Genomic DNA, 12,122 nt, shown 5'->3' with positions numbered 1-12,122 from the left:
TTTGCAGCATTGAAATGCGTCCTAAGAAACAGGTGATTAGGAGTGAAGTGTCAGTAAAAACAGTAGCTACGTGTTTGTGAGCTTTCTTTACTTCACGTCAAATAATCAATGGTGCTGACTAGCTAACCAGCTAATGTTAGCCCTGAGTTTAAAGCCTTTTCACTAACGTTTTCTTCTTGTAGCCTGGTTCTAGACAGATACTGACAGGGGGCAGTTTGATCATAAAAAAAGAAGCCAAAGCAGATAATTACTGGTAGCAACTTGTTATTGTTATGATTGTTGTCATTCTGCCCCCCCCCCCACCCCCTCTTTCTTTCTCTCTCTCAACCCAACCCGTCAAGGCAGATGGCCGCCCACCAAGAGCTGGGTTCTGCTTGAGGTTTCTACCCGTTAAAGGGGAGTTTTTCCTTGCCGCTGTTGCCAAGTGCTTGCTCATGGGGGAATTGTTGGGTCTCTGTAAATTAAAAAATATGGTCTAGACCTGCTCTATGTGAAAAGTGCCCTGAGATGACTTTTGTTGTGATTTGGCGCTATATAAATGAAAATTGATTGATTGATTGAATTGAACTTGGTTTGCTGTGGACATTAACAGCATTGTTATACGGTGCCCCCTCAAAAAAACTGACTGCATGACTCCCCTGCACCTGGACATAATCCTTCACCTCATATTTCCATTATCTCTGTTCACATTAGTGCGACTCCGACTATTCAGGTAAATTTTCCAGGATAGTGTAGCGGTTATAAAGCGCACCTGAAGTGGTATATCTACGTTTGGGCCTGGCACTCTTTGAACGAGACTCAGACATGCTCATCGAACGAACCAAACAATTTTCCTCTGAAGTGCTGGCTGAAGAAGAACTGGATGACCCAGCAGCATTATTTGTCAAAAGAGCTGGACTGCTATTGTTATGACTGCTTCTTTGATGCAGGGGGCCAGGTGCTGGATTACCACTTTGTCTTAACACACCAGGTTTTTGATCATTGCTCTGGGGTAAGTTGCAAGATTTTGGATGGTTGCTGTTGGTCGAGGCCACTGGTTTTGGATTGTTGTCGTGGGAAAACTTACTGGCTTTAGGGCTGTGGTCAGGGGGAACGTTATTGGGTTTTGGGGCATCCAGTGAGGATTTGGAAAGACCATTGTCAATCGTGGGCTGGTTCTGCTGGCTAACAACAGCACCTTGCCTAGATCTGAGGTCATTCAATTCTTCAGTTAGCTGGTGGATGGTCTCGTCTTTCTCATGAAGGTTTGACTTCAGTTCATCTATTCTTCTCTGCTGCTCAATGTTGGCATTTCTGATGTCATCAGCCTGGTCCAACTGAGGGTCACTGCCTGTAAAATGACTCTTTGCCGACACTGACAATTTTTGATCTCCCACTGTGTGAATACAAAAAAAAGGATTTTCTGTTAGCATTTGCTTAATTTCTGACATTTATTAAAAGACATAAGTGTTATTCTACTGTTGCTGCTGTTTGCACTTAATATTTCCTGCATCTGGTTAACAGATTAAAAGCTCTACAGAGGTTTAGAGAACATCACTTGTCTTTGATGGAAAGGCGTATCCAGCTGCAGCTGATGTTCTTTGTGAGTCACCAGGAAGCTTCCTGAGTCATGACAACCACCAGGAAACCACCACACTGAAAATATACCATGGGATCATTTTTGACCCACAAAGTAGAGCTGAACTATTTTGATATTGGATCATTCATTGTAGTAAATCCTTTCAGAAATTCTCTAATTCCAGCCTCTAGATTGTGAGGATTTGCTCTTTCTTTACAAATGTGACAGTAAATTGAATATCTTTATATTGTGGACTGCTGGTGGCACAAAATAGGACATTTGACAACGTCACCTTAGGCTTTAGGAAATGTGTCGGGTAATTTTCACGATATTGACATTTTTTTTCCTAATCGAACAAATAATCGGTATATTAATAGATAATGAAAATAATCACTAGCTGCAAACAACAAAGCTTCCAAAGAACTACTCACCTACAACTAGGTTGTTCTAACAGATTTGTCTGAGCTTTTCTGCTATGAAAGTTACTACAAAACATTAAGTTCTCCAACATGTTGGTGTATAACCAGAAAGGCAACAATTTTGTACTTTTACTTTTTCTAAGTGAGTTGTGACCTGATCTGAGTTTCCGACTTTGGTGACCCCCCAGTGCGAGCATCTAAAAAGACACTGTGGCAGACAATAAACACAACATCCCCCATCAACCCTGAATACACTGAGATCAATGGGCTATAAGGAACACATATACTGTACAATTTTTCACTAAAATGGTCTTATTTTTCTACAAATATAAATCACACATTTTCTACAGATATCTCTGTCTCGAAGGTATTTGGCTGTAGAAGCTGAATTTTGAGAATTAGTAGCAGCAGACATTAAACAAGTTTTCATCTCCTCAAGAAGAAAAATGTGAACTGACTTACCGGAGTCATAATATTTCTTGCATGAAACGGCAATTAAGCCACAGAGAAATGTGGTCACTAGCACAGCGATGCTGATGGTTAAAGTGCAGGACCTCGTGCAGTCAGCTGAAATGATGATATGATAATGAGATGAGATCACGCTGACATACATACATTACCTATATTACATACAAAAGTGCATTATATGATATGTCATGAATATCATCACCTAGATAATCTGTGGTCAGATTATTCTGAGCTGCTTTCTGTCATGCACTGCATGTTTTTTCAGTCCCTGCAATTTTACCAAACTAAGAATTAACAACTAACATCTACAAATGTTACACTTATAAGTCAGTGGACTCTCCTCCCCAAATTTATGAATTAGAAAGTTACCCGATGAAGGCCTCAAGCCGTAACGCACTGGTCTAATAAAGAATTTGCTCCATATACTCAAAGTTTTGCTGGAGTTTTGATCTCTTTAGACTTTTTTCCCTGCTCCATGCACCTTGGAAGTAGGTGAAGTTGTGCCAGAAACCCCTACTCTGCTTCTGAATCAGAAAGTGAGTCAGTACCATGAGTGACATGAGATGTATTCCAAAGAAATGGGGAGAATTAGACAGTCAAATACAAATATTTTAAGTAATACATTTACATTTTTTCATTTGGAAAATGCTTTTGTCCAAAACGACATTATATTGGCCTGAATAATCTCAGTACTGTATGTTATTAACCACCAAATTACTGGAATAAATGTCAATCTTTCAAGAGTGTTAGAACATGCATTAATGACCAAAATACCTCACCAAATCTATTTTTTAGCATTTAGAATATAGATATTCAGAACAATGACTGTGCAACTTTTTCTGTCTTTTTCTAACAAATTGCTTTTGGTAACCAGTACAGATATGGCCAAATTGGACAAAAATTATGATTGTCATGAAGAAAATGTCCAGTAATGCCAGAAATAAAAAAAATAATTTAATCTATTTACCAAATATGGTATATTGAATATTTCCTTATTCTTATAGCTAAACTGTATGTAGGTGGCAGAACGGCAGGAAGGGTTTAAGCAAAAACGTGAATTAAGGTCTTAGTTTATCTAGTTGATACAGGTGGGTTGTTACACCAGCACACCTGGTATGTAGATCTCCATGGCTCTGGTCTGGTTTATCTCCGGCCGGTGAACTCTGCAGGTGACCCTGTGATGAAAAGACATGAGACAAAATTTTAGTCTATTGATGTGGAGTTTTCCGATAGTCTCGCTGTGCTGTGAAATAATATTTTATAACATTTTAATATTATGAAAAGCTTCTTTTTTGGAACCCTTTTTTTTTTTAGCAATATGACACACAATAAAACCAACATTCATGGTAGTGTAGACCTTCACTCTAGCCCACATTAACTATGTTCCTAGCTTAGTTGCAATAAGCACAAGAGGAGCTGCATTGTCAATGCAGACATCACACTGACAAAACATCTGTTTTTATCCACACCAGCTGCGGGGCTCAAGGGAAGGTGATATTTGTCAGTTGGTTCATCACCAGTTGGTCCACATGTATTTTAAGAGGCTTGTGGGGTAGGTTTTAGCTTTTTAAAAAAAAACTAAGGTCTGTGTGCCAAAGTCACTTAATGTGTTTTACCAGGCTGTAAGACAAATTTCTCTTTGGGGACAATAAAGTTAAAGTTGAAAGTTGAAGCTGAAACATGGCTGTAGACTCTTAAGGCTAAAACCCACTATAGTTCAGCCTCATTCATTTTCTATGGGACACGAGCAAAACGCTTTGCAAGGTATTGTGGGATTCCACAATGACTTGCAACACGTGACTGACCAGTGCCAGCAAAAAAGGGCAGCCTGGTCTCTATCTGCTAAATAACACCACTTTTCACTTTCAAATTGCATGCCAAGTCCAATTTTGTGTGCAGGCTATACATCAATCCTTCCCAGGCAAGTGACGTCTATATAAACTGACTTTTTATTTAAGGAGATTTATGGTTTAGGAGGAGGCAATGTGGGATGATTTGTTGACTTCCAGTAAATCTGATGCTATAAATTACTCTCCTCCTTTTAGAGTGCAAGAGCCTTTACAGCTGGAAACAGATTTTTGCCTTGAACAACCAAGAGATTGATTGCATTTTTTATTGATATCTTGATATCTTACCTTGGCTCAGGTAAATAAAGTAAATGATCAGTTAGAATGAACAACAGAACCAAATAAACATCTCTTGTAGAACATAAAACTGAAATAAAACCTGTTGGTAGTGGTCTGCACAGTCGCTCTCCTTGTGATGGTGAAAAATCCCCTGGAATCTGGATGTCTCTTTGGGTTTTCAGCACTGATGTTGTTTCCCTGATCATCAAGAAATGTTATCTCGGGCTCTTGCTGCCAGTGGTCCGCTTCACACTGCAGAGTCACTTCACCACACTTAGCCGAAACGACTGAGAGTTTTGGCTCAGAAACTGCAACTATAAAAACAAGAATTATACAATTATTATATGACCTTTGAACTTCCCAACCAATATTTCAATATTTGGTCAAAAGAACTTAACAGATTCGCTCATACATTTCATGAGGGTGAAACAGGCCTCAAGAAAAGTTAAAGGAATACTTTGACAATTTGGGAAAGAAGTATTTCCCAAAATCTAAGACCTTTTCTTTGATGATAAACTACTCAAATGTACCTGACCACTAAAGTAACAAACCCTTTTCCATAACTGAAACGGGCAGTTTTTAGGAGACTATGATACAACTGCAAAGCCTATAAAAAGAACTCATACCCACAAGGAGCTCCAGAGTTTTAACAACTGGTTGGGTCTTCCTCCAGAGCGTCATGCATCTGTATTTTCCGGCATCAGACAGCTGCACGTTGGAAATCCTCAGGGAGATGTTTCCGTTTTTCAATTCGCTCATGATGAGTTGTGTCCTGTACTGGAAGACCGGATTCTTCATCTCGTGGGTTTCACAGCCATCCCGGTACAGGAAGGTAATGTTTGGCTCAGCCAGACCTTCCTTGGACCACTCCACTGTTGGGAATTCATCGCTGACAGGGATTTGGCAGGGTAGAATGACTGTTTGGCCAGCGAAGGCTCGGATCTTCTCTGACACTCTAGTTGCCAAAGCTTCTCCTAGAAATAATAATTAAACAAAAACAAAACATGGGAGTGTAGGCAATATTTTATATTGTCCATATTGTCAAATCCTACAAAAAGCCCCAAACCAACGGTGAATTGATCGAAAGTATTGTTTGTGTATCCAAAGCTTGATATATCTTACTCCTCTGTGCCGTAGAGCTCTGTTGTTGTCCAAAAACTATTAAAAACAAATCAGTGAGCCACACTATTACACTGGATGACATGTTCCTTCATTAGCATGAACACACACTGTAGTATATTTTATGAAAACCCAACATACACCTTCCTGCTACGATAAATATTCACTAGAGTGCCAAATGTGTATTAATCTGACTGAAAACAGTCCCTGACGGATCATTAACTATTAGCTCCTGTTTACGCAATGTTTGCTAAAAACTACAGTGTCCAGCTGTTTTAGGAAATTAATAAGCCTTTTTCAAAAATTAAAGTACATATTTGTGAGTTATTTAAAAATTTTATGAGTTTTTAAAAATTGAGGGACAAATGGGCTTTGGGTTGAGAGCTACAGAGCTATTGAGAGATTAACATTGACGGTTTTGATGTTTTCATGTGATTTGATGACAATAACAAAAGTATAGAATAACGCCAGACTTATCCTATAAGAGCTCCCTCTGTGTGCCTGTGTACATTTATGTGTGTAATTAGTCATGATGATTTACAGCTTCTTTCAGCTCATTGTTTTGTTTTTATGGCCCGCAACCTTCCTGTTTTAGTTTACTTTCTCTCATGAGCATTCTCTCATTTCAAGGAGCAGCTGGCAGCTGTTTTCAGTAAAAAAGCTCTAAAAACTTGTCATACGCTACCTGTCCAGCCCTAAAATGACAGGCTCTTCCTTGTCAGTAAATGTAACAGCATGTGACCAAAGATTTGCAGCTCATGACAGTTTGGCTGTTGCAATGTGTTGTGTCGTCTGTGAAAGCAGGGTTTCGTTCCTCTTTTACCTTAGAAATGATTCAAATGGACGTTGGTGGAACTGGTCACGTCTATGTCAAAGTTTTTTGTGTTTAGTCACACTGTTAGCACGGCTCTGGGGATGTCCACCACTTCCATCCAGACTGAAATATTTCAACAGCTCTTAAAAGGATTGCTATGAAATTATGTAAAAGCATTGATGGTCCCCAGAGGATAAAGCCTGATGACTTGGTGATCCTCTAATGTTTCCTCTAGCACCACCAGCAGGTTGACATCTGTTTTGAGAGAAATGTCTCACTCAAGTCTTGCATGGAATACCATGAAATCTGGTACAGACCCCTTCAGACAGATCCATTAATGTTTCATCTCAATCATCAGCTTCAAGCGTTTATGACCAAATACCTGCAAAACTAATGTTGCTTAGTGCTAATTAGCAAATGTTAGCATGCTGATGTTTTTATTCCTCTGTGCCATAGAGCTCCATTGTCCCAGAACTATTAAAAACACATCAATGAGCCACACTGCTGCACTCTGTGACATGTTTCTTCATTATGATGAACATCACTGTAGTTTATTTTGACTCAATCCCAAAAAACACCGTCCTGCTGCCAGAAATACTCACTAAAGCACCAAATACAGTGTGTATTAACACAGCATGCTAACAGGCTAAACTATGATGGTGAACATAGTAAACATCATACCTGCTAAACATCAGCACGTTATCTTGTCTTTATGAGCTTGTTAGCATGCTGATGTTAGCATTTAGGTACCACTGTGTCAATGTGTTCAGCCTTATATGGCTGTAGACTATTTGTCTTGTTTGCTGAAGCACTAGCAGCACTAAAATATTGACTTAATTAAAGCATTAAGCTCAAACACATCCTATCATGGAATGTATCTTGATATAACTTAAGCTGCACATCATTACTGGTAAAGATTCATTGCTGTTATTGTCTTTTGTCATAAAAAAAGGAATCATTTTGTAGAGAATAAACAATTTATATGCAATGTAATCTACATACTGCAATGTAATCTACATATGACAGTCAAAGCAAAACAAGGTCTGAGGAGGCCTATGTTCAAATAATGAACCGCAGTTGATTGAATCTTTTGCATGATATGAGTCACCGTTCAAGATATATTTCATGACAGTTGTGTTTGTGCTTAATGCTTTGCCAATTGCCCCTCTGGGGACAAATAAAGTTGCACTATTACTACTACTACCCTCCAACAAAGTTACAGTACATGCTTGCCCAACATGTGCATGCAGCAAACAGCAAACTTAGACTCATTTGAGAAAAATAAAGAGAGCACCATCATAACTGGAAATCCCCAAACAATGGGATGAATACTTGTCAAAATGCTGACATCCACATTTGTGAGACACGGGTGGAATTTCAACCAACAGGAAGACACAATCTGAAAACATGAAGCATCAGGTGACTGCCAGCAGTTTCATCATCATCTAAATGTCAAGCATGCAACAAAGAAAATTCCAGCATGGACTGTACGTCAGCACAGCATGGGTGTTCATGTACTGCATGCATCAGTAATAATATTCCAATAATATAATGCAATACTCTGAAACAGGCCATTCATTTTCACAGTATCTGACAGCCAGTTACATTGGAGGGTTTTACACCGAAAATACGTTATCCATTGTCATAAATATAACAACCCAAGAGCATATAACGTTATTAAAATTAACTCCACCTTACTACAGCATTAAAAAAGCTGCCTACAGTTTAATGTGTCAGTAATAATAAGGTAGTTATAACACGTCCAAACCTTTTCTGAATACAGGACATCAATGCATTTTTGTAAAGGAGTATTTTTTCATTGTAGCACTACTACTTAACTAAAGGATCTTATTTGAACACTGAGTAGTAGTGGTGCAGTACTTTTAGCAGTTGTGGCACCACTTTGTATTAAGGCAGACTTTAAAATGGTGTGTAAGTTGTGGTTGTATTAAAGCTGCAATGATTAGTCGACTAAACGGTTAGTTGTGAACTATTAAATCAATCTCCAACTATTTTGATAATCAATTAATTGTTTTGCATTGCTTTTTAAGAAAGAAATGTCCAAATCCTCTCAAATATGAATATTTTCTGGTTTCTTTAGTCTTCTGTGACAATAAACTGAATATATTTGGGTTGTGGACTGTTGGTCAGGACAAAACAAGACATTTGAGGACATCATCATGGCCTTTAGGACACAGTGATCGACATTTCACCATTTTCTAACATTTTTTAGACCAAATTACTAATCGATTAATCAAGAAAATAATCGACAGATTAATTGATGATGAAAATAGGTTTACAATAGTTGTGGCCCTAGGTTTTTATTTGTTCATTTTTTATTACAACTTTTTGGCACGACACGAACAACATAAACAAAATAAAACAATAACTAAACCTCCATCTTTGGTTGCGTGTTACATCATGATCCTATATGCACATCTGCACCATCCTGGCCCATTATCAAGGTACTCATTACAGACCATTTTATCACAGTACTCATTACAGACCATGTTATCAGAGTTCTCATTATAGACCACATTATCAAGGTACTCTTTTCAGTTTTGCTAACTGTCAGATAAAATGAGGGAAGTGAACAGTTAACAAACCTTTTAATTATGCTTTAATTGTCTGTTGTAAGCCATTTCAACATTTTCAACAACTTTTTTTGCTGGGATTAAAAACATTCATAACTGCAGATAAGATTATTTAGAGAATGAAACGCGAAAAAACAGCAGATGAAAGATTTTTTCACAGCCTGTTACTTGTAATATCAGTAGTAACAGTAGTAGCAGGCAGTACTTGTAATGGTAGTGGGAGGCTATTAAGAGTATAACTATTTCTATTCGTAGTACAGTAGATGTTATTTCGGACAGTTAGTAAACTTTAACCTCAACTTCCTGCTTTTTTTGAGTGAACTAAAATTAGCAATTTATTGATTAACTGTAATTTCTTTAAATATTTTACACATGAACATATAAAACATGAAGCGAAAGACTCTATAGGTCTGCTTTTCAGGTGGTCTTGGTCCGGGTCAGCCCAACAGAACCGCGTTTAACGACAAAACACAACACGGGTATGAAATCACCATTAAAACGTCGATACTTTATCTCACCGACGACGACGAGGCTATTAAACTACAATAAACCCAGAATACGTGTCTGTATTTCAACCGTTTCTAACAAGCAGGCTACATTCATGTCTAGTCCGTAACTGACCGACGCGACGTGACGCACTCAAAAGATTTAAAACTGTCACATACATACCTGTAAAAGACAACAGAGCAGCCAGGAAAAGGAGAGCAGGCATCGCAAAACACAAAAAATGTCAGCTATTCCCTGTTTTAAAAAAGAAAAGGAAAAGAAGAAATTGTTTCCCAATTGTCCGCGGAGTCACTCAGCAGCTCATCGCTTCTTTCAAGGATTCCCAAAAAATGAAGGACTTTCGAGAGGGAGAGGATATCGACACGCATCCGACAGGAAGACGACGCCGGTGGGGGGCGGGGAGAAAGAAAACAATTAAAGGAAAAGCAGCTAAATTCTCTTAGGTAATCTCACAGCATATAGTTGCTTTGAACAGAGTCTTACACCACCTACATGCTTTTATAATGTATTTTTAGGGCCCGAGCACCGAACAGTGATTTTGCCATTTCCAGGTTGGATACTTTAACGAACTTCTCCAAGAGATTTGACCTCAGCGACTTCAAATTCAGTCAGTCATCATCTACAGACCTTGAAGATGAAAAGTTATCAAACGGTGAGTTTCCGACATTGCCAAGGGGGCGTGGCCGGGCGGTGAATTTCAATCCTTCGCCATGAAAATTGAAACGACCATAACTTCACCATACATGATCCTAAGAGACCAAAACCTTTTGTGCTTGTAAAGAGTCCCGCCCTGAACACATCCATGTGTCAATATTGGATCTGAGTCATAGCGCCACCTACTGGCAACAGGAAGTAACATGTTTTACGCTTTAACGCCCTGTGGGTAGCACGGTGATTGGATCCACCTCAAATTTACTCAGAATAGCCTCAAGACCTTGGAGTTTGTATTGTCTGAAGTTGGTGACTTTTTGTTGAAAGGTGTTGCCACAGACGACGCAGCGAATTTCGATGTCTTGCCATGAAATTTCAAAGCCTTATAACTTGACTCCACATGGTCTGATCTTTCCCAAATTTCATATGCTTGTTAAGAGTCCGGGTCTCAACACATGTAAAGGCCCATATTTAGTGACAGTCATAGCGCCACCTACTGGCAACAGGAAGTTTGAAGCGCCACTCTTTTGCAAACTACTCCTAGCAGGTTAGTCAGAAAGACATAAAATTTGGTAAGCCAAGGTGTAAGATCTTGATGATGATAACTCCTGAAGCCTTTGAGTTTTCATCAAAAGCCGTTGCCATGGCAACACATTGTTCGCCACAAAATACAAAGCTGTTTTTAAGGGCCAAGACATGCTTGAAAACTCACAAACCTTGCAGACACATGGCAGGTCTTACAGTCTATAATATCGTATCGGTGACTGGCATAAGTGTAGCAGAATGGCTCTACAGCGCCCCCTACAATATTTCAATGAAGCAGCCTGGACCCATAGCTGAAACCCAACAGGAAGTCGGCCATTTTGAATTTAGTTGTCAATTTTGGCGATTTCGCATGTCTTATATTTTAACGAACTCTTCCTACAGAATTTATCATAACGACTTCAAAATCAGTGTGTGTCATCTAGACTAGTTTGTGATCAAAAGTTATTAAAAGATTTAGTTATCATTGAAGCATGTGGCTATGGCATGGCGTTGACTTTTGATGTTTCGCCATTCCAGAGGAAATTGCTATAACTTTAACTGGAGGTTAAAGTTATAGCAATGCTCCAATCTGCCCCAAACTTTCCATGTTTGATAAGAGTCCTGGCCTGAACACGTTTACATGACAATATTCAATCAGTAAGGCAAACTGGCTCCATAGTGCCCCCTATGAAATTTCAAGGAAGCAGCCCAAGCAGCAGGCATAATAGTGAACAAAGGAAGTGATGTTTATCTCCTTCTTGCACCGTCTGAAAACAGCCCGGGTCTGAACACATCTACATGCGAGTGACAGAAGCCCTTCGACTGCGCCACGCGGCGACGTACACAAGGGTGCGAGAGCCCGATCATCGCTGCTTGCAGCTTTAATTGTAACTTATTCTCGTGACGGTCGATGAAATGTCAACTTCAAAGGCCTTTACACACCGGGGGGCGGAAAGATGCATATGATACATTAATGTATTGATTCTTAGGCTCACAGACAGACTGGGAGCTGATCAATCAATGTATATACAGCAAATAAGTTCAAAACACATAGAGCAGGACATTTAATACCCCACGTGGGCCTTGCCCTGCCTGTTCAGATTACGCTTTGTGATTGGTTAATGCGTTTATTCGCTGTTTGAAAACTCAGAAAAATCGATCTCGTTCCGAAAAAAATCCCGTCGCTTGTTCGCCTCGTAATATTCACGTTCTGTGTGAAAGTACTCACGACAAAAACAACAGTTCGAAAAAACATATTGACGTACAAATTAATCGCGCGAAAAAACGACATCCGGTGTGTGAAGGCCTTAAATATTAATTTTGGTGTCAGATTTATATTAA

General features: G+C 39.1%; 1 protein-coding gene across 3 annotated transcripts; it reads right to left on the bottom strand.

Annotated features, from left to right (window-relative positions):
• Nucleotides 1-490: 490 nt before the first annotated feature.
• Nucleotides 491-10,395, bottom strand: LOC121888999 (selection and upkeep of intraepithelial T-cells protein 6-like). Of its 3 annotated transcripts, none has more exons than XM_042400680.1 (6): nucleotides 10,233-10,395; nucleotides 5,198-5,545; nucleotides 4,672-4,885; nucleotides 3,556-3,620; nucleotides 2,440-2,544; nucleotides 491-1,375 (listed from the first exon to the last, which is right to left on the bottom strand). In XM_042400680.1, exons 1-6 carry the CDS (start codon nucleotides 10,270-10,272, stop codon nucleotides 705-707), a joined length of 1,443 nt encoding a protein of 480 aa, XP_042256614.1. In that variant the 5' UTR covers nucleotides 10,273-10,395; the 3' UTR covers nucleotides 491-704. The 3 variants fall into 3 exon arrangements, with proteins under 3 accessions (XP_042256614.1, XP_042256613.1, XP_042256615.1); XM_042400679.1 differs by lacking the exon at nucleotides 10,233-10,395 and adding an exon at nucleotides 9,768-9,972; XM_042400681.1 differs by lacking the exons at nucleotides 2,440-2,544; nucleotides 10,233-10,395 and adding an exon at nucleotides 9,768-9,972.
• Nucleotides 10,396-12,122: the final 1,727 nt, after the last annotated feature.

Source organism: Thunnus maccoyii, chromosome 22, assembly GCF_910596095.1.
Source record: "Thunnus maccoyii chromosome 22, fThuMac1.1, whole genome shotgun sequence".
Classification (NCBI taxonomy): domain Eukaryota; kingdom Metazoa; phylum Chordata; class Actinopteri; order Scombriformes; family Scombridae; genus Thunnus; species Thunnus maccoyii.
The sequence above is the reverse complement of the archived record's forward strand: the minus strand, read 5'-3'. Positions and strand labels throughout refer to the sequence as shown.